General features: G+C 48.1%; 1 protein-coding gene across 15 annotated transcripts; it reads right to left on the bottom strand.

Annotated features, from left to right (window-relative positions):
* Positions 1-29: 29 nt before the first annotated feature.
* On the bottom strand, positions 30-25,776 carry LOC311425466 (uncharacterized protein). Of its 15 annotated transcripts, none has more exons than XM_084501335.1 (16): positions 25,641-25,776; positions 23,921-24,027; positions 23,463-23,519; positions 19,808-19,927; positions 19,314-19,412; positions 17,185-17,247; positions 14,647-14,745; positions 13,385-13,441; positions 12,847-12,909; positions 10,702-11,025; positions 7,552-7,890; positions 4,493-4,513; positions 3,865-3,912; positions 3,667-3,687; positions 2,320-2,346; positions 30-965 (listed from the first exon to the last, which is right to left on the bottom strand). In XM_084501335.1, exons 2-16 carry the CDS (start codon positions 23,934-23,936, stop codon positions 403-405), a joined length of 1,917 nt encoding a protein of 638 aa, XP_084357461.1. In that variant the 5' UTR covers positions 23,937-24,027; positions 25,641-25,776; the 3' UTR covers positions 30-402. The 15 variants fall into 15 exon arrangements, with proteins under 15 accessions (XP_084357461.1, XP_084357466.1, XP_084357468.1 ...); XM_084501340.1 differs by lacking the exons at positions 19,314-19,412; positions 19,808-19,927; positions 25,641-25,776 and adding exons at positions 20,728-20,854; positions 22,325-22,423; positions 22,851-22,970 and having other exon boundaries at positions 23,921-23,995; XM_084501342.1 differs by lacking the exon at positions 4,493-4,513.
* Positions 25,777-26,877: the final 1,101 nt, after the last annotated feature.

Below are 26,877 nucleotides of genomic sequence, written 5' to 3'. Positions count from 1 at the left end.
AAGACAGAACAACATCAGAGCACTCAGCATCACAGGAAAAATCACTCTTTCTTACTTCATTTCATATTTTTCTCCCAGCACAAAACTACATCCCAAAACAAGGAGGGTAGGACTGTATTTTCAGGAAGATTTGGTTCTGCTCATTAGAATGCTCTCCCACTCTAGAACAGTAGATCACCTTTGCACAAATATATATCACAAGTATTTCAGTGACCTGAAATCCAGGTCTTCCTACAGAAGTGGATCAGAGAAGGCATAGGAAGTAGTGGTTAAACCATCTTTTATGAATTAGCTTTTAGGTTTTAATTTGGTGGCAAAAAGCATGGCATTAAATACAACGTAGTCAGAACCAAGGCTCTGGATTTCAGCCATGCATTATCTGAGCATTCTCACTTTGTCCCTTCACTTCTCATCATCATCAAACCCCTGTGCTATTTGTAGAGGCTCAGTGTCAACCTGTGTTGCAGTGGGACCTGTTGAGAAGAAAGGAAAGAGATTCACTTCCTGGCTGCAGTCATTGTGAAAGGAAAAAATATACAAAGCAGTCTTCTGGTGGACATTGTAAAATAACAGCTTCTTGGCTGAGATATCCAGGAAGATCCCAATCTTACGTGGTTTACCACCCACAGTCAAACGGGTCCAAGGATCTGTGTAAGCCCAATAGTCTCGCCCATCTGCCAACCCTATGGCCCAAAAGCCATTCCGAGGAGAAAGAACCAAAGTCCCTTTGCGTGTCACAGTCTTCTTGGCAACACCCAAGATCCAGTTTCTCCTCTTTCCAACATCCACTTCCCAGTAGAGTCTCCCAGATGCATAAGCTTCCTTTGCCAACACAAAAGTGTGGGAATCAAATCTCTCCTTCTTGCTGGGCACCCTTCTGATTGCACCAGTGTCAGTCACACTCTTCCCGTCTTTTGACACTTGCAGCCTCGGATGAGCCGTGTCAGCATCAAGGGTGACATCAACTGCAATAGTCAAGTCATTTGTTAAGTAGGAAAGGGCAACAAGATCACTGCTTTGAAGCTTTCTCTTGGTTGACCTTGTGCATTTATTATTCTCCTGCCATGTCTTGATCTCCACTATGATAGGCCCTAGGAAGTTTCTTTGAACAGGACCCCCCCACCACCACCACCTTCTGCCACCCCAGATCTCCTAGTCTCATCTATGGCACATTGAGAGAGAGGCCAATATTCAGCAAATTTAACACTCATAGAGACACTTCCCTGTAAATGTGTCGTGGTTTAACCCGACCGGCAGCTAAACACCACACAGCCGTTCGCTCACCCTCCCCCCTCCCTCTCTGGGACGGGGGAGAGAAATGGAAAGTGAAGCCCGTGAGTTGAGATAAAGACAGTTTAATAAGACAGGAAAAAAAATAACAAAAATAATAATAACAATAATAATAATGATGATACAATGGTGATAATACGAAAGTAATAATAGTATGTACAAACAAGTGATGCACAATGCAATTGCTCACCACCCGCTGACCGATGCCCAGCCTAACCCCGAGCAGTCCGGTCCCCTCCCCCCGGCTAGCCACCCCTATATATTGTTTAGCATGACGTCAGATGGTATGGAATACCCCTTTGGCTAGTTTGGGTCACCTGTCCTGGGTCTGTCCCCTCCCAGCTCTTACTGCACCCCCCAGCCTGCCCGTTGGCAGGACAGAGCAAAGGCTGAGATGTCCTTGGCTTAGTATAAGCACTGCTCTGCAACAATTAAAGCATCGGGGTGTTATCAGCACTCTTCTCATTCTAAGCCAAAACACAGCATTCCACCAGCTACTAGGAAGAAAATTAATTCTGTGCTAACTGAAACCAGGACAAAATGGCATGTAGCTTCAAAAAGGAAAGTAAGGAGATTACAAGCCTTTGCCTTAATCACTGAAACTGTATAAAGGCGACGACAGGATAAGAGGCATGCTTACACACAGAACTTGTCTTTGAGTAAAATTAGGACCACAAAATCCTCTTGTATGAGAATGGGGAGAAATTCTATTGGTCAAGACTGGCACATACACCATGTTAGCACACCCTTGGCAGTAGAAAAGCTGGAGCTAAACACCCTGAAATGAGCCTCTCCTTTCAAAGTGCAACACAGTTTCTTCTGGAGAAGAAATTATATTACGTTCCAGAAGCAGTAAACAATGGCATTGCAGAGTTTCCAGGACAGCAAATAAATAAGAGAGATTCAGAAACAAATTTTGCTGTTATGCTTTTAGTTTCGGAACTGTTACCTGAGAAGGGCAAATTTTTTAAAGAACTGTATTGAAGATCCAAGTAGTGGAATTCAGCAAGTTTTGTTCTCATTTCTTACCTTTGTACCGTTGTGCATGCAGCAGTTCTGTGGAAAACAAGAAAAGGATGCAAACTGTGTTTTTCAGGAGACCAAGCGTCCACTGACATATAACAGCCTATGCTGTTAGTAGAAGACCATGCTCTTCTACAGTACCATGTCTCTTCTACAGGTCAGAAAGCTAATCAGAATGCTATTTAACTTTCCATGGTAAAGAAGAAAAAATCAAGAGAGGAAAACAACTGTTTACATACATCAGGCATAGATAATCAGGAAGTCCACAGTTTCTGTTAGTGGAGCCCTGCAGCACCAAAACAAGAAATGTGAAAACAGTCTACAAGTGGCTAAGGGGCACTGCCTTGGCAAAGCCAAAGCTAAAGAGCACCAGCGGGAACAGTGAGACCAAGGCATGGACAGGTGCCTGGAAAAGCCGTCCTCATGATCTCCAATGACTGTATTGCCACACAGAAAGCTTGTGGAGAATCTGAAAGACACTTGGACTCTGGGCAGTACAAAATCAAGAGCCAACATTGGAAGAACCCCACTATCCTCCAGGCTGCTCACTATATCTCAGGGCAATGGCCCTGACTGGCACACATGGCCTGAAACATTGCTGCCTGTAAGGCTATGACAGCTTCATGCCTTTGCTAGCAGTTGAGGTGCTGAAGGACACAGCAGCTCTCCTTGGCCAGACACTTTCACATCAGAAGCTGCAGTAGCCCTAACACAGCACCACTACACATTCTTGCTGCCGCCCACTGCAAATTCAGCCTGGCAGTTCTCTATGGCCCAGAGCTTGGCATTCACATTCTGTGGGCTACTTGCTCTCCTGAGGTGCTGCTTTAAGCCTTGACTCAGCATCAAGATCAATGAGCTTTCACAAGGGAGCCCAATAAGCAATGAGGTCCCAAAAGATATAAGACCATCACAGCATCTGCTCTGATTGCATGCTTGGACAAAAAATAGACCAGGATTGCTCCATCCCTGATACTTCCACCCTCCACTTAACTTTAGTGACAGTTTTAATCTTACCAAATACATGCAATCAGGGTCAATGAACATTTAAAAAAAAAAAAAATTAAAAAATTATCCATAAGTTAAACATCAAGATTATGGGAGCAAAGAACTTCTTCCAAACAGGTGTCTCCAGTTTCTGACAGGAATTGCACTCCATCCAAAGGAAACACGGCTGCTCAGTGGACCTGGCTCTCCAGCTCCAGCCACCACTTCTCAGGCTTCTCTCCAAATCCCTTTCCCTCACTCTTGCTTGTGTTCCAAAGACTCCTCCACACAGGACCACTATAGCATGTCCCAAAATACTACACATCAGCTGTTGTGCTTGGCTTTCAGGCAGACAGACATGCTTACCGTTCTCCTTCTTCAGGGACTCTGCAAGAAGAGAGTGAGAAGGGAAGACACAATGCTTAGTATCCTGTCCCAAAAAAGGTCTGGTGGAAGAGAATGGGAAGCCTTCAGCAAGCCACACTCATCCTCCACCAGCACCTGCACCCAGCCACTGCTGCCCCATGCACAGAGGCATGGGAGCAGCACTCTGCACGTACTCACCCATCATGTCTGCATCCCCCTGCATCCTGCCTGGTGCCTGCAGCTCCTCTGCAAATACAAGTGAGGAGAAGGAAGAGAAATGAGGGCTGTGCCAGGCAGGAGCTGCTGCCAGCAGGGGGAACAAGGGATCCCTGGGTTCTGGGCAGTATAGCATCCAGCTCCAATGCTGGGAGATCCCCACCCCACTGTCCTCTCTGCTGCTCCCCACACTCAACCTCCACCAACCCCCGTACAGAGGCAGGACTACCCTGGGCACTGAGGCATGGGTCCTGTGTCCCCACCGAAACCTCTCTACACTTCCCTTCTGGCTCACACCTGGACAGGATTGCAGCTGCTCTCTACTTCCCAGGGGACAGTGATCCCCTTCCCTGGTTTTGCTTTCCCTCACAGTTTCATGCTTATAGTCTTCTCTCAGCCATAATGCCACTGAGCTTTCACTAGGGAACCCATTCTGAATCAGCATCCTTAACCTTATGAGAAAATCCCATCAGTCATGCCAAATGAACAGTGGGGAAAAAGAAAGCCCAGGTGCCCAGGAGAGGCCCAACCCTTGCACGGTCCTCATTCCACGATGGAGCTTGATTCCATGGGCATCTATGGACATTATATACTGAACACCCACACTTACCAATCTTCCTCTGGGTGTTCACTGAAATGAAAAATAAAATAAAATAAAATAAATAAAATAAAATAAAATAAAATAAAATAAAATAAAATAAAATAAAATAAAATAAAATAAAATAAAATAAAATAAAATAAAAACCGTTCTTTCAAGTTCCCTTCTTCCCAGGGAATGGTGTTCTCTTTCCTTGAGGTTCTTTTCTCACCAGTTGCCCTGCTTCACCGGTTAATTGGGCAATAGCTACAATCTATATTCTGAAGTCAACATTTCTGTGATCTGCTTCTGCTGTCTCCTGTCAGAAATTCCTACCATCCTTGCTGAATGCATGCTGTGGTAGAACAGCCTTGCCTTATAGGTGAGGACAACCCTTGTAGAATCACCTCTCCCATTCAGAGCTCTCACTTTGTACATCAATTATATGTCCTATATACTCAGACTTATCAGTCTGAGACTATCTATCTCATTCTCCCTGCTTTGGTCTGTGGTATCATACCCATAAGGACCATTTCTAGCAGAGGACAGAATATCTTCTGTAAGGAGGAAAGGTCTCTGGGACCTATAAATTTGTCTTGCTTATAGTACCACCGTGGTACACTGCCATTGTCACCTGTGAGGAATAGACTTGACTGTTAACCTTTTAGAAAGGACCAAGAAGAGACAGGTCTTATTTCAATGCCACAGCCTTACAGCATATTGTAGCATAAAACATGCAGATTGTGACCTGTGGTTTGTTTTTTTATCTTTCATCAGAAAAGGACATGTTGCTGGGTGAGATGGTGTAATGAGGACAGAATCCACAAATGCACACAAGGACTGATGGTGCACTCCTTATCCAAAGAAGAGAAACAGAGCTGAGTCCAGACACTGTACTTCTAGCACTTTCTCTGAGCCTCTCAGCCTCCTGTGCTAATTCCCTCTGTGAATTGTGGGTGCCTTGAATTGGAGGACCATGATGGTGGGAATGACAAACTCCCAACCAACCCTGAACATGTGCGGGATTTGCTGCTCTGCCTGGATCCATACAAGTCCATGGGTCCAGGTGCTTAAAGAGCTGGCTGATGTCATTGCGGGACCACTCTCAATTATTTTTTTCAACAATCTTGGGAAACTGTAGAGGTCCCAGTGGACGGGAAGCTGGCAAATGTTGTGCCAATTTTCAAGAAGGTAAGAAAGAAGACCCTAGCAATTACAGGCCTGTCAGTCTCACGACAGTGCCTGGTAAAATTATGGAGAAGATGATTCTTGAAGTTACTGAGGTGCACCTGGGGGACAATGCGGTCATTGGTCCCAGCCAACATGGGTTCCTGAGGGGTAGGTCCTCCCTAACAAATCTGATTTCCTTTTATGATAAGATCACCCATCTAGTTGATCAAGGGAACCTAGCTGATGTGATTTTTTTGGATGTCAGCAAGGCTTTTGACATGGTTTCCCATAGGATCCTACTGGATAAAATGTCCAGCATACAGCTAAACAAAAACATCATACGATAGGTGAGCAATTGGATGATGGGCAGGGCTCAAAGGGTTGTGGTTAATGGGGCCACTTCTGGCTGGTGGATAGTCACTAGTGGGGTCCCTCAAGGCTCCATTTTAGGGCCAATCCTCTTCAATGTTTTTATAAATGATTTGGATGCAGGACTATAAGGTGTTATGAGCAAATTTGCTGATGACATCAAACTTGGAGGAGTTGTGGACTCTGATTAGGGTGGAAAGGCCTTGCAGAGAGACCTGGACAGATTGGATGGCTGGGTGACCATCAACTGCATGAAGTTTAACAAAAGCAAGTGACAGATCCTGCATCTGGGACAGGGCAACCCTGGCTTTACGTACAGACTGGACTACGAGACACTGGAGAGCAGCCCCGCAGAGAGGGATCTGGAGATTGTGGTTGACAGAAAGTTGAATATGAGCCAGCAGTGTGCAGTGGCAACCAGGAGGGCCAACCGTATCCTGGGGTGCATCAAGCACGGCATTGCTAGTTGGTCGAGGGAGATGATTGTCCCACTCTACTCTGCGCTGGTGCGGCCTCACCTCGAGTACTGTGTGCAATTCTGGGCACCACAGAACAAAAACGATGTAAAATTAAAGAGAGTGTCCAGAGGAAGGCAACAAAAATGATGAAGGGCCTAGAGGGGAATATGGCTGAGGAGCTGCTGAGAACATTGGTCTATTCAGCCTGGAGAAGAGGAGGCTGAGGGGGGACCTACTTGCTGTCTACAACTTCCTCGCGAGGGGGATAGGAGAGGCAGGTGTCTTATTCTCTCTAAACACGAGTGATAGGACCCACAGGAATGGTGTTATGCTGAAGCAGGGGAAGATTAGGCTGGACATCAAGAAGAGGTTCTTCACTGAGAGGGTGGTTGCACTCTGGAACAGGCTCTCCAGTGAAGTAGTCACTTCACCAAACCTGTCTGAATTTAAAAAGCGATTGGACTTTGCACTTAGACACATGGTCTATACCTTTGGGTAGACCTGTGCGGTGCCAGGAGCTGGATTTGATTATCCTTATGGGTCCCTTCCAAATCAGGATATTCTATGAGTCTATGTTTCCCTTACATTTGCCTGTATGAATTGAGTTCCAGAGGAATACAGAAAACACAGACACCCTATGAGCCTGCCTGATAGGTCTTCCAGGTAAAATGGAGACTAGGAATTGCCCTACTCTGTCTCTCTCCAGGCAGGATGGTGGACCGTGGGAGAGAAGACTGTATGTTGATGAGGAAGATGAGTAAGTGAAAGGGAGAAACAGTAGTGGGTTGTTAAGGTCAATGTTCCTAGAGCCCCAACAGAGACCTTCACCAAAGCTACAGATCACTGAGAGCTCACCAAACACAATCCCTTCAAAAAAGTGGGAGAGAAGAAAGAACTTTACAACCTCCAGAAACCTTATCGGCATTGAAACTGTCTAAATGGTGAGGGACACATGGGAAGAGCCTCCCCCAAAGAAAGCGACGTATTTCTTGATCACATTTTAGGAGAAAGTGAGGGCTTTCTCACTGGATGATGTCTCTACAGGATAATGTTGGCTTTTAGGGAGTCAGCCTGCTTGCAAATTACTGTGCTCACCTAGTTTATTGTCGATCTCCAGCAGGTTCTCCTCAGACCACGACCTCTTTGCTGCCTCCAAATCATTGCTTATTGTAGCCTGCATCTCTGCTCTGAGGCTCTCAAGGTCTTGCTTTCTAGATGCCTCCACGTTCTGCAAAGATGTCATCAGAGACTGTATTTTTTCAGAGATGTCCTGGAGGGAAGCCTGGTTGTTGGCCACTTCCTTTGGAGGTGGGGCTGCGTGCTGTAAGACTTCCAGTTGGCTCTGCAACTCAGCCAGCTTCTCCGTCAGAATCCTCTCCACCTCCTCCCGCATGGATTCCAGCGCCCTTGTGGTGTTTCTGTCCACGGTCCTTCCTGCAAAGAAAGAGAGGAGCCACTGGGAAAGTGGCATCGCTTCATGGCAAGTGCGTCCTCATCTTTCTAAAGGGGGAGAGCACTTTGTCTTAGAAAAGTCAGAGAAAATGCTCTTTTGATTTCTGTGCTGATGTGGACTTACCTCCAGAGTACATTGTGGCTCAAAAGGTGCCATTCCTTAGATGTGTTTTATGGGAGGGGGACACTACTGATAGCCAGATTGGGATGGGAGGAAGGAATCCACACAAGGACTGAGTGGGCATTCCTTGGCCAGTGGAAGTGAAGTGGAACTTACCAAAGGCCTTGACTCCAGATCCCTCCCCTTAGATCTCCGTCCAGGGCTTTCAGTCTCTCATGGCAATTTTCCCCTGTAAGCGACTCCTTCCCCATACTCATAGAATCAATCCTACAGAATCTTAAACATATCAGGTTTTGGAGGGAGCTTAAGGATCATACAGTTCCGAACCCTCTGCCATAGGCAGTGATGACACCCATTAGACCAGGTTGCCCAGGGCCTCATCTAACCTGGTCTTTAACACCTCCAGGGATGGGGCAGCCACAGCTTCTCTGGGCAGCCTGTTCCAGTGCCTCCCTACGTTTACTGTGAAGACTTTCCTCCTAAACTCTCATCTAAATCTCCCCTCTTTTAGTTTAAAGCCATTCGCCCTTGTCCTGACATTGTCTTCTTGAGAAGAAAAAATCATAATAATAAAAAAGTTACTCTCTTTCATTTCCTTTATAGGCTCACTTTAAGGACTGAGAAACTGCAAGGATGTCATCGCAGAGCCTTCTCTTCTCCAGGCTCAACATCCCCAGCTCTCTCAGCCGTGCTTCATAGGAGAGGTGCTCCAGCCCTCTGATAAGCTTTGCGGCCCTCCTCTGGACCCACGCGAACAGATCCAAATCCTTCTTGTGCTGGGGGCGAGAAACTGGGACGCAGTACTCCCAGTCAGGCCTCACAAGAGCAGAGGAGAGAGGGACAAGCCCCTCTCTTGACCAGCTGGCCACTCCTCTCTTGATGCAGTCCAGGATGCACTTGACCTTCTAGGTTGCAAACGCGCACTGCTGGCTCATGTCAAGCTTTTTGTCCTCTAGAACTCCCAAGTCTTTCTCTGCAGGGCTGCTCTCCAGGAGCCCTGCTCCCAGCCTTTGCTCATGTGCAGAATTGCCCTGGCCCAGCTGCAGCACGTTGCCCTTAGACTTGATGAATTTCTTTAGGTTCACTTCTCAGTCTTGTCCAGGTCTCTTTGGATGGCACCCCTTCCTACTGATGTATCAGATGCACCATGCATCTTGGTGTCATCTGCAAACTTGCTGAGGGAGCATTTGATCCCATTGCCTATGCATTGATGTTGATAAAGATAATAAGCAGTACCAGTTGCTGGACAGACCACTGAGGGATACAACTCATCACCGGCCTTCACCTGGACACAGAGCCATTGACCAAAATCCTGGGTAATATCTTCAAGCAATTACCTTATTCCCTGTATGGTGCAGCCATCATAGCCAACAACACTCCAATATGGAGATACGGATGTCCTGTGGGACCATATCAAAGGCCCTAAACAAGTCTAGGGAGATGACATCGGTTGGTCTTCCCATGTGAACTTATGCAGTCACTCCATCAGCTCATGGCACGTGCATTTCAAGTGGGTTCTGGATGGAGGAGGACAGAATGGAAAAGGTCCTTACACCTTCCAAGCCTTGGTTTGCATAGACTGAATTCCAGAGGGATGGACAAGGAGAAGTGGCTCCGGGATCCTGCCTGAAGGGTTGTCAATGTACTGCTGGGAGGGATGGAGGGTAGGAATTGCTCCACTGCATCTCTCCAGGTGGGATCTGTGGGCCGTGGGTGGGATGACTCTTTGTTGATGAGCAATGTGAGTGAGAAAGAGAGGGACGGTGTCGGAGCCTGGAGGTGGAGGTTCCTAGAACGCCACCTGCAACTTTCACCACGTGCAGGCATCATAGATAAACTACCAAACCAAATCCCTTTAAAGGGGAGGGAGACAAGAGACACCCTTACCACCAGCAGGCACTACCCTGTCATGGGGCTGTGTCAGTGGAGTGGGACACAAGACCTCTCCCAAAGAGAGGGCTGTCCTTCTCACAACCATGGGGGGAACTCCGGAGACTAGCTCTTTCAGTGGTGTCACCGAATGACACCATTTGCCTTCGGGAGGCCATCCTGTTTTTGTCCGGCATGGGTTACCTGTCTTCATTGGAGCTGGTACGACATGGTGTTTTGAATTTGTGACGAAAAAGTTGTTGTTAACTGGCGGATGTTTTAGTTGTTCTGGGCAGTGCTTCCCAATGGTCAAGGGCCCCTCTGCTTGTCATCATGCTCTGCCAGGGAGGGTGTTGGGGGTGCCCAAGCTGCAGTGGGGGAACACAGCCAGGACAGCAGACCCCAGCTGCCCAAAGGGATCCCATACGACACCTTGTTCAGCAATAAAAGCTGGGGTGAAGAAGGAGGAAGGGGAGACATTCACAGTTTTGGCACTGATCTTCCCCAAGAAGTACTGCCTCTGGTGGAGCCCTGCTTTCCTTGTGATAGCAGAACATCTGCCCACCAGTCAGAAGCAGTGAAGGGCTTCTGTATTTTGCTTTGCTTGTGCTTGCAGCATATGTCTTGCCTTGCCTATTAAACTGTCTATCTCTCAACTCGTGTGCTTTCTCGCTATTACCTTTCCACTTCACTTCTCTCCCCCATCCTCTTAGAGGAACATGAGGGAGCAGCTGTGTAGTGTTCCACTGCCCACCGGGATTAAACCGCAGGTCAAAGGCTTCTTTGGGGATTGTAGTGCTCACCTAGTTTATTGTCGATCTCCAGCAGGTTCTCCTCAGACCACGACCTCTTTGCTGCCTCCAAATCATTGCTTATTGTAGCCTGCATCTCTGCTCTGAGGCTCTCAAGGTCTTGCTTTCTAGATGCCTCCACGTTCTGCAAAGATGTCATCAGAGATTGCATTTTTTCAGAGATGTCCTGGAGGGAAGCCTGGTTGTTGGCCACTTCCTTTGGAGGTGGGGCTGCGTGCTGTAAGACTTCCAGTTGGCTCTGCAACTCAGCTGGTTTCTCACTTTTATTTCTCTCCGACTCTCCCTGTGCCCTCATTTTTATCTCCACGGTCCTTCCTGCAAAGAAAGAGAGGAGCCACTGGGAATCACAGAATCACAGAATTTTCTAGGTTGGAAGAGACCTCAAGATCATCGAGTCCAACCTCTGACCTAACGCTAACAGTCCCCACTAAACCATTTCCCTAAGCTCTACATCTAAACGTCTTTTGAAGACTTCCAGGGATGGTGACTCCACCACTTCCCTGGGCAGCCTGTTCCAGTGCCTCACAACCCTTTCAGTGAAGAAGTTTTTCCTAACATCTAACCTAAAACTCCCCTGGCGCAACTTAAGCCCATTCCCCCTCGTCTTGTCACCAGGCACGTGGGAGAACAGGCCAAGCCCCACCTCGCTACAGCCTCCCTTGAGGTACCCATAGAGAGCGATAAGGTCGCCCCTGAGCCTCCTCTTTTCCAGGCTGAACAAGCCCAGCTCCCTCAGCCACTCCTCGTAGGACTAGTTCTCCACGCCCCTCACCAGCTTCGTTGCCCTTCTCTGTACCCGCTCAAGCACCTCCATGTCCTTCTTGTAGCGAGGGGCCCAAAACTGAACACAGTACTCGAGGTGCGGCCTCACCAGAGCTGAGTACAGGGGGACGATCACCTCCCTAGTCCTGCTGGTCACACTGTTCCTGATACAAGCCAGGATGCCGTTGGCCTTCTTGGCCACCTGAGCGCACTGCTGGCTCATATTCAGCTGACTATCCACCATCACTCCCAGGTCCTTCTCTGCCTGGCAGCTCTCCAACCATTCCTCTCCCAGCCTATAGCTCTGCTTGGGGTTAATGCGCCCCAGGTGCAGGACCCGGCACTTGGCCTTGTTGAACTTCATGCAGTTGACCTCAGCCCATCAGTGCAGCCTATCCAGATCCTCCTGCAGAGCTTTCCTACCCTCAAGCAGATCGACACACGCACCTAACTTGGTGTCATCTGCAGACTTACTGAGGGTGCACTTGATGCCCTCGTCCAGATCATCGATGAAGATATTAAAGAGGAAACTGACATTCATTCCTGGGAACTGGGCCATTGTCTTTTTAAAGTTGGAAGCATTTCATCTTGGAATAGTCAGAGAAATGTCAAGAGATTTTTTTTTGCAGGCAGGGGATCCTAACAGTGTTGGGTAGTGGGAATTCATACAAGGTCTGACACATTACTTCTTATCTACTGCCCACCATTTAGAAGCAGTGAATGATTTCTCTATTTTGCTTTGATTGTTCTTGCAGCATAGGTCTTGCTTATTAAATAGTTTTTGTCTCAGCTCATATTCTTTCTCACTAGTACCTTTCCACTTTTCTACCCTAAAATTTCAGACGAACATCAGGGAGCAGATGTGTAGTTTTTAGCTCCCCACCAGGTTTAAACCACAGCACGAAGGCTAGATTTTATATTTTAAACCTCCACATTCTTCCTCAAACCTCACTCATTCGTCCTCTCTGACAATGCCTCACACCAGCTGCTAGCCCAGAAGGAGCAGCAAGTGTACAAACACAGCTGGGAGGGGTATGAGGATGCCCGAGCCCTCTGTGCTCAACGAGCTAGGACAATTCATATTGGAGAGGGGAGACTTCACCTGCCCCAAAGCCTGGCCAAAGACTTTAAAATCTCTGGAGAACCTTTTATGAGGATGCCACTTCTAAGAGAGCTGCCCTTGTTTGACACCTTCCTGGCTCCGTAGTATAAACTTTGGAGAAACACTGGAGGCTCCAATGAAAGACGGGAACCCAGAAGACAGAGAAAAAGACCCAGCACAGCCTTTCTAATACATCCCAAGACAAGTGCACTGCTCCCAATGTCTCTGCCTCCATTTGCCTCCAGACAGCATCCATGAAGACAAGATCTCACCTGCATGGGCAGTCATGTTCTTTCCACCAGGGACTGTAAGATGAGGAGCTCCAGAGATAGCAACTGCAAGAGAGGATAGGGTGAAGAAAGTTCATTGCTTCCCTGGGCAGAGGAAGGCCTTGTGACTTGCCCTACTTGTCACAGGGAAGTCTCACAAAAGGGTGAGACACTCATCTTTACCCTACAGCAATGGAGGGAAATCTCACAATGACCCGTTCCTGCCCCACCACCCCACCCCCCAGCATCTTCCTCTGAGCCCATTCTTTGAAAGCTTTCCACTCCCCAGCACAGCAATACACTCTGCTGGAATAGGATGTGCCTAAAATCATTGAGGTGTGCCCCTAGGATCAAATCCATCCCTTCCCAAAGTCTCAGTGGACTTAGTCTCAGTCTGCTGTGGACTGGATGGGCTTCTGTGGCAAACTAGCTCAGAGGAGTAGATTCCAGAGGAGCTCACTTCTGTCCACAGTGATACAACCCACCTTAGATGTTCCCCAGGAATACCACAGTAAAGAAGAGTGGGATCCTGCATACTTACTTAAGTGTTGATAAAACACTATTAGCTCTTGGACACTGTGGATCTTGGTCCCAAGTTCTTAGCATAATGTTCATATGAAAAGAGATAAAAGAGGAAATTAAGAAAAGACCTTTCCCAAAAGAAGAACAAGAAATTATTGGCACCGCTTTTGGGGAAGAACATATCATGTTGGCAGGAAATGTGGGCCTGATAGCAATGACATGAGTTTGGACCAATTTATCCTACCATGCAGCCCCATTCATATACTCAGGGCTGTAAGGCTCTCTCAGCTGCCCAAGAGATGAAGTGCAGCGGCCCATGGTCTTTGCTGGGAAGGCTTCAGAGGGCTCATGCTGCTCCTTCATGGTGCAGGTTCAGGGGCAGCTGCCATTGCTGGTGCAGCTGTTGTCACTCGCCACCTCCACGGCCTGTATCCCCTCGGGGAATCCTTGTGGGCAATTAGAAAGTCTCACCCTCTATTGCTCAGAGCTCCTCTGCACAGTCACCGAGCACACCAGAGAAGAAAACAAGTCACATCAAGACCCATGAGTTAGAAGGCAGTGCCTTCTGGGACTGTCCACCTCAATGTGGCACAGCAGATGCCTCTGAGGGAGGTCTTGGGTCACGCCCCTTCCAACTACCCCTAGCATCCCTCTGACTCTGGCAGGGATCATTGTCACCAGCCCAATCCTTGCACCTCACCAAATCAGGCAGGGCTGCTTGCTGATCCAGCCTCTCCACCTCCCCCCACCACTTTTCAGACTTCCCGACACATCTCCTTCCCTCACCGTCGCTCCTGCTCCAAAGCCTTCCGCCACCAACGAAACCACCAGCAACACTATACCACTGCCCCAGAACCTCCGCAGCATATGGTGTGCTCGTCCTGCAGACAGATGCCCACACTCAGCATACTCTTTCTTTGGGGACTCTCTAAGTAGACGATTGGAAGGGAGGACACAATGCTAAGCCCCCCGTCCCACAGAAGATGGATATACTCAGACTTATCAATCCACCCAATCCATCCCAATCCACCCTATTTTCTATCAGAAATAGTGTGGCCAACAGGACTAGGGAAGAGATTGTCCCTCTGATGAGGAAGCAACTTCAATCCTGTGTTCAATTTTGGGCCCCTCATCACAAGAAGGGGGGTTTATAGTGTCAGGGGGTTCATGCTGCTTTTTAATTTGAGGGCATACTGCAGAGGAGATCACAGGAAGGTTTCCCAGTGAACCAGCTTTTGCTTTCAGGCATTTGAAGGCCTGCTTGGGGATGGCTCTGCTCACCTGTCTCGTTCTCCATTTGTTCCACTATCTTCACAAGATGGGGAATCTCCATAACCTTCTGCATCGACTCAGGGACGCTCCTATTTGCCCCTTTCGTTTCTGTGAAGAAACAACAATCGCTGAGATGCTGATAACACACCCAAGAGGTTGAGACACCCTCTCTGCAAGGACAATGTCCAAAGGCTCTGAAATCTTATGCTTCCCAGGCAATTCCCACTTTGGTATCTTTTGTGCATGTGTGGTTGCCATATTTTTGCTTGTTTCAGCTGGAGCAACAGTATGAGCCACGGGCAGGTTATGAACGCCCATCCTTTTCCTTAGCTTTCGCTCTCCTCTGCGCAACAGGCTTTTCCCCCTAGAAATACCATACTGAGCTGGAGGATGGTCTAAGTGCGATCTGGGTGTTTTTAAGCACGCGCTTCTTTGTGTGCCACCCGAATGCTTCCCCTTCCCAGAACAAGCTCTTGGAGACAGAGGCGTTCTCAACAGTAACCTGTGCTCAAAGGCATGTCCAGTGTCTGTTCTGATGGAAGCTGATCTCTTCTGATTTGATAATCAGCTGAATGACATGGTGGACATCCCAGCTGAGCTCCACTCTCACACCTTGCTGCTCCTCAGGAAATCATTACTCTGGTTAGTTCCTTGCCTTATCCACAAGGACTTGGCTCTCGTCTGCAGCTGATGACCCTCATTAAAATTCAGAGGAAACCCAGTCCTCACAAACCAAAGCCACGTCCACAGAGGGGGCCCCAGCTCTGCTGATTTCCAAGCCTTTGTCCAGGGAAGAACTTTCTTTGCAAGCATTCCCTCCTGGAAGGAGCAGAGGAAAGAGAAGTTCTTGCCTTACAGCACAGGGAAGAGGGCATTCCACACAGTGCAGGCTGTCCTGCTCTGTGCTGGGAAATTGCACTGCACACTGGCAGCCTGGGGTCCAGCTTATTTGCTTGGGGATAGTTGAGATGACAAAGCACTTGCTGGAGGTCCTTGGAAGTCAGAATTTCTGGAGCGGTAAGCTTCTGTCGTTTCCCTGCTGTGGGCCCTTCAGGCAGCCCTCCACACACTGTTCTTCCAGGACAGATTTTCTTTGTGGGTAGTTCGGGTCAGCCTTTGCCCTCCCCTGCAAGGCTGCCCACGTTTTCTCTGGGATAGAGTTAATTTTCATTATTGGAGCTAGTACGGTGCTGAGTGTTGGACTGAGGATGAGAAAGGAGTTTGGGCTTTACCTGTTCAACCGACGTTATCTCAAACACGCAAGTTCCTACACTTTTAGCTTTTGGATTCTCTCCTGCATCCCTCTTGGGCAGAGCGAGTGAGTGCCTCTGTGGTGTTTAGCTGCCAGTCAGGGTTAAAACACAACCCAGGTGAGTCTTCCCCTGACTGTATAGGAGAGCAGAGCATTTGGGCAGCTCCTACCTGCAAGATGGTTTACAATGGAAGAGTCCACTACCTTGCCGGTGCAGTGATTGAATCTCACACACAGGCTTGACTTGGCTATTTGATAGGACCCTCACACCAAGGAGAGGGATTCCTCCTTTGCTGTCTGAGTGAAAAGGAACAAAAGAAGAGACATGCCAACTGCCTAGCATCTTCATACGAGCTCATCGTGCAAAAGCCTTCCATTACCAATCGCAGCCATATGCTGGGCTAGCATAGGACATGGACGATGTCAAAGACGTGTGCTTGATCCAGGACTTTGGTAGGGACCGTGTGGGGGAAGGCGAAAGTTCCAGACAAGAACACGGCAGAGGTCAGCAGGCATCTCTGCTAAGGCTAGCAACTATTTCGCTCACTGTCTGGCAGCTTCTGCCGATGTGCAGAGACGTCCGACCCTCTTCTCTCATCTCCTATATGCGTTCAAAAGCTAGAGCTCTTCCTTGCCTTTGGTGTTCCTTTTGCATGGTGGTCCACCCCGAGGGTTAATCAGAACTCCCCCCTCCTCCTTCCGATGGGTTCTCTCCAAGGGCATGACTATTCCTGCACGTGCACAGGTAAAGCTGAAGGCAGAGCGGGGAGTGCTTTGTGCTCGGGGCAGGCGATGGAGAAGGCTTACTGTGCTTTCTCCAAGAGCAATGGTTGCACAGTGCTGGGGAGGGCCTTTAGCATGACAGACCTCCACAGGTTCCTCCTCTCTGGCAGTGTGCCACACCAGCTGCCATCCCAGAAGGAGCAGCAAGTGCACAAAGAGAGCCAGGCGGAGGCGGAGGATGCGCGAGCCCTGTGTGCCCACCGAGCTAGAACTGTCTGCATTGCACAGGGGAGACACGACCTCTCCCAAAGTGTGGCCAGAGAGGTGCAAACCTCTGGAGAAGCCCTTCCGAAGATTCCAAATCTATGAAAGCTGGCCTTGCTGGAGACCTTCCCAGCAGTGAAGTAGGATCCGTGAAGCAGCACTGAGGATTTCAAGGTAGGATGCGACCCTAGGAAGCAGAGGAAGGGACCCAGCAGTGCCCTTCTCATTCATCCCAAGACAAGTGCACTGCTCCCAGCCTCTGTGCTTCCCTTTGCCTCCAGACAGCGTGCATGAAGCCAGGCCCTCACCTGCATGGGGAGTCTTCATCCTTCTCACCGGGTCTGCCTGCTGAGGAGCTGCAGAGCTAGCACCTGCAAGAGAGTTTGGCGTTAAAAATGTCCCTTTTTATCTCTAGTGGCCACTAGGCATTTCTACGACAAATCCAAAGGTAGGGAACACCAGTTGGAACTCTGACCCTGGCACACTGGCTCACTCCATCGTGGTGCAGGTTCAGGGGCAGCTGCCATTGCTGGTGCAGCTGTAGTCACTCACCACCTCCAAGGCCTGTATCCCCTCAGGGAATCCTTGTGGGCAATTAGAAAGACTCACCCTCTATTGCTCAGAGCTCCTCTGCACAGCCACCGTGCGCACCAGAGAAGAAGAAAACAAGTCACGTCAAGACCCATGAGTTTAGAAGGCAGTGCCTTCTGGGACTGTCCACCTCAATGTGGCACAGCAGATGCCTCTGAGGGAGGTCTTGGGTCATGCCCCTTCACTAGCATCCCTCTGACTCTGGCAGGGATCATTGTCACCAGCCCAATCCTTGCACCTCACCAAATCAGGCAGGGCTGCTTGGTGATCCAGCTTCTCCACTTCCAGCCATCGCTTTTCAGAGTTCCCACCACATCTCCTACCCTCACTGTCGCTCCTGCTCCAAAGCTTTCCGCCACCAACGAAACCACCAACAACACTATACCACTGCCCCAAAACCTCCGCAACATATGGTGTGCTCATCCTGCAGACAGATGCCCACACTCAGCATACTCTTTCTTTGGGGACTCTCTAAGTAGACGGTTGGAAGGGAGGACACATTGCTAAGCCCCCCGTCCCACAGAAGATGGATATACTCAGACTTATCAATCCACCTAATCCATCCCATTCCACCCTATTTTCTATCAGAAATAGTGTGGCCAACAGGACTAGGGAAGAGATTGTCCCTCGAATGAGGAAGCAACTTGAATCCTGTGTTCAGTTTTGGGCCCCTCACCACAAGAAAGGGGGGGTTATAGTGTCAGGGGGGTTCATACTGCTTCTTATTTTGAGGACAAACTGCAGAGGAGTTCACAGGAAGGTTTCCCTGTTGTGGTGTAATTGCCTGAAGTAACTAGTAAAATAAAACTAACATTCATTATAATACCAAAACACATCTTCATCACAAAAGCTACCCGCCTCCAAGGTGCGACAACCCCTCACTGAGCATGCGCCCTGAATTTCTCGGAGCCTATTACTTTAAACGGAGACGGGAAAACTTTACACCAATCATAACTTAGATATGCTTGACTAGAGCCACTCAAGCTCCACCTAAAAGATAGAAAATAATATATATTGGCCCAAGAGAGAGGGGATGTTAGGGAAGATACCACCGTCAGGGGAGATACCATCCTGAGGAAATACAACATCCTTAGGACCTCCTGACTCCTGGGATCAGTCGACGGGCTGAGCCTCTCTTCCCCCCCCCATTGGGACGCCATTGGGTGAGATCTGAATACTTGCTTATAAATCTCTATAGAGTCTTTGATCCTTTAAACACATTTATTTCTAGGCTGTGCACCTGTGACACCTGTGACACCTATGACACGTGTAAACACCTGTAACACCTGTAACATCTATAACATCTATAACACCTGTAACATCTGTAACACCTACAACACCTATAACACCTGTAACATCTGTAACACCTATAACACCTGTGTATTTCATGCATACTAGCTTGCTTTTGCAGACAGTCACTATCGCTGGCAATCCAAAAGAACCTGATTATCTGTTGCTGTAATAAACCATACTTGATTGCATTGTGATAGCTCTCATTAATGCAACTAGGGTGAGGGTGGTTATCCGTGATAGTTCAGTGTTCTGAATCCAACCAGACCCCCAGACAGTTAATGTGTTTTTGGAGAATGTCTGAATGGACCCCCAGATGGTTAATGCGTTTTTGGTGAATGTCTGAACGGACCCCCAGACAGTTAATGCGTTTTTGGTGAATGTCTGACTGGACCCCCAGACGGTTAATGTGTTTTTGGTGAATGTCCGACTGGTTCAGTACTCTGAATCCGACCGGGCTCTAAACGGTTAATCAGCTACACCCCTTAACGCGACACCTGTGGACCAGCTTTGGTGTCAGGCAGTTGAAGGCCTGCCTGGGGATGGCTCTGCTCACCTGTCTTGTTCTCCGTTTGTTCCACAATCTTCACAAAATGGGGAATCTCCATAACCTTCTGCATCGACTCAGGGAGGCTTCTTCTTGCCCCTTTCATTTCTGTGAAGAAACAACAATTGCTGAGATGCTGATAACACACCCAAGAGGTTGAGACCACCTCTCTGCAAGGACAATGTCCAAAGGCTCTGAAATCTTATGCTTCCCAGGCAATTCCCACTTTGGTATCTTTTGTGCGTGTGTGGTTGCCATATTTTTGCTTGTTTCAGCTGGAGCAACAGTATGAGCCACGGGCAGGTAATGAATGCCCATCCTTTTCCCTTAGCTTTTCCTCTCCTTTGCGCAAAAGGCTTTTCCCCCTAGAAATACCATACTGAGCTGGAAGATGGTCCAAGTGCGATCTGGGTGTTTTTAAGCACGGGCTTCTTTGTGTGCCACCTGAATGCTTCCCCTTCCCAGAACAAGCTCTTTGAGACAGAGGCGTTCTCAACAGTAACCTGTGCTCAAAGGCATGTCCAGTGTGTGTTCTGATGGAAGCTGATCTCTTCTGATTTTATAATCAGCTGAATGACATGGTGGCCATCCCAGCTGAGCTCCACTCTCACACCTTGCTGCTCCTCAGGAAATCATTACTCTGGTTAGTTCCTTGCCTTATCCACAAGGACTTGGCTCTCGTCTGCAGCTGATGGCCCTCATTAAAATTCAGAGGAAACCCATTCCTCACAAACCAAAGCCACGTCCGCAGAGGGGGCCCCAGCTCTGCTGATTTCCAAGCCTTTGTCCAGGGAAGAACTTTCTTTGCAAGCACTCCCCCCTGGAAGGAGCAGAGGAAAGAGAAGATCTTGCCTTACAGCATAGGAAAGAGGGCATTCCACACAGTGCAGGCTGTCCTGCTCTGTGCTGGGAAATTGCACTGCACACTGGCAGCCTGGGGTCCAGCTTATTTGCATGGGGATAGCTGATGTGACAAAGCACTTGCTGGAGGTCCTTGGAAGTCAGAATTTCTGGAGCGGTAAGCTTCTGTCATCTCCCTGCTGTGGGCCCTTCAGGCAGCCCTCCACACACTGTTCTTCCAGGACAGATTTTCTTTGTGGGTAGTTCGGGTCAGCCTTGGCCCTCCCCTGCAAGGCTGCCCACGTTTTCTCTGGGATAGTGTTAATGTTCATTATTGGAGCTAGTACGGTGCTGAGTTTTGGACTGAGGATGAGAAAGGAGTTTGGGCTTTACCTGTTCAACCGACGTTATCTCAAACACGCAAGTTCCTACACTTTTAGCTTTTGGATTCTCTCCTGCATCCCTCTTGGGCAGAGCGAGTGAGTCCCTCTGTGGTGTTTAGCTGCCAGCCAGGGTTAAAACACAACCAAGTTGAGTCTTCCCCTGACTGTATAGGAGAGCAGAGCTTTTGGGCAGCTCCGACCTGCAAGACGGTTTACAATGGAAGAGTCCACTCCCTTGCCAGTGCAGTGATTGAATCTCACACACAGCCTTGACCTGGCTATTTGATAGGACCCTCACGCCAAGGAGAGGGATTCCTCCTTCGCTGTCTGAGTGAAAAGGAACAAGAGAAGAGACATGCCAACTGCCCAGCGTCTTCATACGAGCTCATCGTGCAAAAGCCTTCCACTACCAATCGCAGCCGTACACTGGGCTAGCATAGGACATGGACGATGTCAAAGACGTGTGCTTGATCCAGGACTTTGGTAGGGACCGTGTGGGGGAAGGTGAAAGTTCCAGACAAGAACACGGCAAAGGTCAGCAGGCATCTCTGCTAAGGCTAGCAACTATTTCGCTCACCGTCTGGCAGCTCCTGCCGATGTGCAGAGACGTCCGACCCTCTTCTCTCATCTCCTATATGCCTTCAAAAGCTAGAGCTCTTCCTTGCCTTTGGTGTTCCTTTTGCATGGTGGTCCACCCCGAGGGTTAACCAGAACTCCCCCCTCCTCCTTCCGATGGGTTCTCTCCAAGGGCATGACCATTCCTGACACGTGCACAGGTAAAGCTGAAGGCAGAGCGGGGAGTGCTTTGTGCTCGGGACAGGCGATGGAGAAGGCTTACTGTGCTTTCTCCAAGAGCAATGGTTGCACAGTGCTGGGGAGGGCCTTCAGCATGACAGACCTCCACAGGTTCCTCCTCTCTGGCAGTATGCCACACCAGCTGCCATCCCAGAAGGAGCAGCAAGTGCACAAAGAGCGTGGGCGGAGGCGGAGGATGCGCGAGCCCTGTGTGCCCACCGAGCTAGAACTGTCTGCATTGCACAGGGGAGACACGACCTCTCCCAAAGTGTGGCCAGAGAGGTGCAAACCTCTGGAGAAGCCCTTACAAAGATTCCAGATCTATGAAAGCTGGCCTTGCTGGAGACCTTCCCAGCAGTGAAGTAGGATCCGTGAAGCAGCACTGGGGATTTCAAGGTAGGACGGGACCCCGGGAAGCAGAGGAAGGGACCCAGCAGTGCCCTTCTCATTCATCCCAAGACAAGTGCACTGCTCCCAGCCTCTGCGCTTCCCTTTGCCTCCAGACACTATCGCTCCTGCTTCAAAGCCTTCCGCCACCAACGAAACCACCAGCAACACTATACCACTGCCCCAGAACCTCCGCAGCATATGGTGTGCTCGTCCTGCAGACAGATGCCCACACTCAGCATACTCTTTCTTTGGGGACTCTCTAAGTAGATGGTTGGAAGGGAGACCACATTGCTAAGTACCCCGTCCCACAGAAGATGGATATACTCAGACTTATCAATCCACCCAATCCATCCCAATCTACCCTATTTTCTATCAGAAATAGTGTAGCCAACAGGACTAGGGAAGAAATTGTCCCTCTGATGAGGATGCAGCTTGAATCCTGTGTTCAGTTTTGGGCCCCTCACCACAAGAAGGGGGGTTTATAGTGTCAGGGGGTTCATGCTGCTTTTTATTTTGAGGACATACTGCAGAGGAGTTCACAGGAAGGTTTCCCTGTGGACCAGCTTTTGCTTTCAGGCAGTTGAAGGCCTGCCTGGGAATGGTTCTGCTCACCTGTCTTGTTCTCTGTTTGTTCCACTATCTTCACACAATGGGGAATCTCCATAGTCTTCTTCATCGATTCAGGGACGTTCCTAGTTGCCCCTTTCTTTTCTGTGAAGAAAGAATTGCTGAGATGCTGATAGCACACCGAAGACTTTGAGACCTCCTCTCTGCAAGGACAATGTCCAAAGGCTCTGAAATCCTATGTTTCCCCAACCTAGAAATTCTGTGATTCTGCGTGATTCTGTGATTCCCTGTTTGGTCTCTCTTATGTGTCTCTGGTTGCCATATGTTTGCTTGTTTCAGCTGGAGCAACAGTATGAGCCACGGGCAGGTAAAAAATTCCCATCCTTTTTCTTAGCTTTTGCTCTCCTCTGCACAACAGGTTTTCCCCCTTGAAATGTTCGACCAACCCTGGGAATGGTCCAAGGTTGATCTTTGTGTTACCCAAGCACTTTTTTTTTTTTTTTGTCTGCCGCTTGAATGCTTCCACTTCCCAGAACAAGCTCTTTGAGACAGAGGCGTTCTCAACAGTAACCTGTGCTCAAAGGCATGTCCAGTGTGTGTTCTGATGGAAGCTGATCTCTTTTGATTTTATAATCAGCTGAATGACATGGTGGCCATCCCAGCTGAGCTCCACTCTCACACCTTGCTGTTCCTCAGGAAATCATTACTTTGGTTAGATTCTTGCCTTATCCACAAGGACTTGGCTGTCACCTGTGGCTCAATACCTCATTAAAAATTCAAAGGGGGACCCCTTTGGCTTGCACTACTTGTATGAGGGAAGTCCCACAAAGGCTTGAAACAGTCCTCCTTATCATACAACAAAGAAGGTAAATCTTTCAATGACTTGTTACCCCTCCCAGCATCTTCCTCTGAGCTCATTCTTTGAAAACTTTCCACTCCCTGCCACAGCAGTACACTCTGCTGGAGTAGGTCATGCCTGACAGCAGCAAAGTGTTCCCCTAGCCTGAAATCTGTCTTTTCCCAAAGGCAAAGCCCTCTGCTGTGGATTGGAAGGGCTTCTGTGGATAACTAGCTCAGAGAATTCGATCCCACAGGTGATCACTTCTCTCCACATTGATCCACCCCACCCGAGACGTTCCCAAGGATGACCGAGGTCAAAAGGAGTGGGATCCTGTGTACTCACTTGGAGACTTAAATCTTTTCCTTAGCTCTTGGACACATGGTATCTTGGTCTCAGGTTCTTAACATAAGGTTCATATGAAAAGATAGGAAAGATAACATTTAGCCAAGACTTTCCCTGAAGGAAGGACAAGAACGTATTTGCACAGCTTTCGGGGAAGAACAGGTCATGTCAGCATCCCAAGAACCCTAGGGTCCTGTGAAACATGGGCGTAATAGCAATGTCTTGGGTTTGGACCAATGTATCCTACCATGGAGCTCCAATTATGCTCTCAGGGCCTTGATGCTCTATGAAGTGCCCCAGAGACTAAGTGCAGCAGCCCATGCTGGGAAGGTTTCAGGGGGCTCATGCTGCTCCTTCCTTTGAGAACACACCGAGGAAAAGTTCACAAGATGGTTTCCCGGTGGACCAGGCTTTGTGTTCAGGGAGCTGAAGTCCTTCTTGGGGGTTCCTCTGCTTACCTAGTTCCTTCTCCATCTTTTTCACTATCTTCACAGAAAAGAGTCTCTCCAAACAACCTCCTGCATTGATTCAAGTGTGCTCCTTCTGTTTGCTGCCACTTTTGTTTCTGTTAAGAAACAACAACAACCTGTGCTCAAAGACATGTCTCTGTTCTAATGGAAGCTGATCTCTTCTTTTTTTATAATTATCTGATTATAAAATAAGCTCTTCTCCCAGAACTGCTCATCATGTTCCCTCTCCATGGCCTTCAGTTTCCATCACCTTTAGCTGGCTGGAACAGGCTCTGTCTGGCATAAGGCAGACACTAGTCTCATCCCTCAGAGGCCACCCCCGTATTCCTTTCCTAACAAAGAATAAAACTCCAAGGATGTGTTTGTGATATTGAATGTATGTGCCTCTATGTAGGCAACTCTTATCAACCCATCTCAGAAGAACCTTCTCTTTGTCATGTCTGAACTCTGATTTCCTGATATGTGCTTTTTGCAACCTGCAGGGGAGGCACAAACTCTAGCTTCAGTGACATATTTCCCAAAAACACACCACTTATATATATCATAACATTGATTTTCCAGACAGAAAAGGCAGCACAGAACTCCACCTAGTTACAGCATCAGATCTGAAGAGAAATTTGAAAGAAAGCCAGTCCCAGACAACAGCATAGTCCCAGAGGATGCAATTTCAGAAACGTCCTTATTCTGAAGAACAAGTGATGAAAACGTACAATGTAAGCATAGGAGCAATCACATAGGAAACAGGGCTTCAGCTCACAAGTGTACTTTTATTGAAGGGAGGAAGAGGAACCCTGAAGAGGAGCCTTCAGTGTCCAGGTCTCATGGATTACTGAGTCAGACCTGCTAGGCTGCTGAGGAGGTCTCCAGTAACCAAGGACCTCCCGAAAGATGCCAGGCCTCCATGGCAGAGGTATGAACTGCACCCCTGCAGGTGAGTTAGCGGCTCTGCTTGCTCAAGCATGTAAACCTCTGTACACAGTCTCAGGAAGGACACTGAGAAACATGTTCTCCTCATGGAGATACTTTAAGTCCCAGGCCCAGAGACATAAGTCCTCCTCAGGACAATTAATGCCCAAAGTAACCATGATAGGAAAGAGCACTGCAGAGGTAAGATACTTCCCGTCTCAGCATTTCTGAAAGCAACAGAAACTCCCACAAACAGCTGACAAAAAGACTTGAAAATAACTTTGTGGAAACACAGTTTCAAGCAGTGTCTTCTTCTGCAACAGGAGTACCCACCCTGAGCAAGTGAAAATTTTCTGCAAAGTGAACTGACTCTTGGAAGGAGAAATCCCCTATGAGAAACAGAGGAAAGAATTGTTCCCCTCATTGATTTTCCATTCATGCCTTGCTATGCCTTGGCTTACTTTCTGTCACAGACAAACAACGTATGACAACAAGTGTATGTGTACTTCTGACCATCTTTCTTTTCACTAAGCTCTAAATCTAAACGTCTTTTAAAGACCTCCAGGGATGATGACTGAACCACTTCCCTGGGCAGTCTATTCCAATGCCTAACAACCCTTTCACTAAAGAAGTTCTTCCCAATATCAAATCATTAATTTATTTTCCGATAGCCAAGAAGGAAGAGCAAAGGTAACATAGCACATTCTACATTTTCAGGGATTTTTTTTCCTGGAAACAGTACAACAGAGTTATACATTCTTAAAGAATAACTGTGGATATATACAAAAATGCTATAACGTACCTTCAGAAAATCCTCATCTCATCTGTGTCACTCCTGACCTGACTGGCTTTCACTTGCAGTATGACGGCGCAGTTACGGGCAGCCTTCAGTGCTCTTGGACTTTACACTGTTACAGGGAAGAGGGCTCTAAAAAAATGTTGACACCTGGGCACCTGACTGGCAGAAGAGTTTTTATCACCCTTGAAAATCTCACCCTTCGTTAAGACTTAGTGTTGTGACTCTCTTTAAGGAATGCCTGCAGGTAATCTGAGGAAGAAAGGTTGCAGGACATACATGATGTGTGTGCTTGGAGTTATTTTGAATATGCCTCTGGTACAGATAACACATGAATGGCTCCTACCCAAAGAAGACCAGTCACTAAGAGCAAGAAAACTGTGCTTTCAGGAATGGCTTGCCCCTCTGATATCACTGTGGAGACAAATTACTTTTTGAAAAGAAACCTATTTACTGTGCATTTTTAGGGATGTCTCTGTTGGCCAGATAGGGCCATATCTGCCTTTTTTCTATTGTTCCCTTTACAGAACATCGTAGAACATTCAGTGGTGAAAGGGACCTTTTAGATTCGGAATAATTTGTGAATCAGGTCTAAGAAGATTTGACTCGCCTGTGCAAGCAGTGATTTCCAGATGTAAACATGTCAGCAGCTGTGTTCTAGATGTCTTCTGTAAATAAGAGAAGATTGTCCTCTTTTGAAACTGACAAGAGTTGCCACTTGTAATGTTTGAAAGCCCTATCTGAAATCTTCTGATATTTATTGCCATATCATACCTCCCCTGGAGGAACTATTTAAAGTACAAAAGTCACTTATAACACTTATCAGGGTTTCTTAGACTGTTTTTCCTGGACTTTTGATGGTAATTTTATGAAATATTAACTTGTGTTGTGGACTAGTCTATCAGGCAGCTAAGCAACAGACACTCATTTGCCCAGTCCCTCCCTGACATGGGACAAGGGAGAGAATCTGAATAAAGAAATGCAAAACTCATGAGCTGAAATGGCATTTAATAGGAAATAAAAGAATGATGGAAAACAAGTGATGCACAGTGTAATTGCTCACTAGCAGCCAGTCCCTGAGCAGCTGCAGCCCCCTTGGGCAACTCCCTCCAGATTAGACTGTTCAGCTTGATGTTGTGGAATATCCCTTTCCTTAGTTTGGGTCAGCTGTCCTTGTTGTCTCCATTCCCAGCTTCTTGTGCACCCTCATCCTCCTCACAGGCAGGGCAACAGAAAAGCAGAA

Source organism: Aythya ferina, assembly GCF_964211825.1.
Source record: "Aythya ferina genome assembly, chromosome: 31".
NCBI classification, from domain to species: Eukaryota; Metazoa; Chordata; class Aves; order Anseriformes; family Anatidae; genus Aythya; species Aythya ferina.
The sequence above is the reverse complement of the archived record's forward strand: the minus strand, read 5'-3'. Positions and strand labels throughout refer to the sequence as shown.

What these genes read in the sequence shown, in the direction of transcription:
- LOC311425466 (XM_084501335.1), bottom strand. An exon ending in GGAGATCGACAATAAACTAG is followed by an intron (nt 4,514 to 7,551) that starts GTGAGCACAGTA and finishes TTTTCATTTCAG; the next exon opens with TGAACACCCAGAGGAAGATT. An exon ending in GAACACCCAGAGGAAGATTG is followed by an intron (nt 3,913 to 4,492) that starts GTAAGTGTGGGT and finishes TTGTATTTGCAG; the next exon opens with AGGAGCTGCAGGCACCAGGC.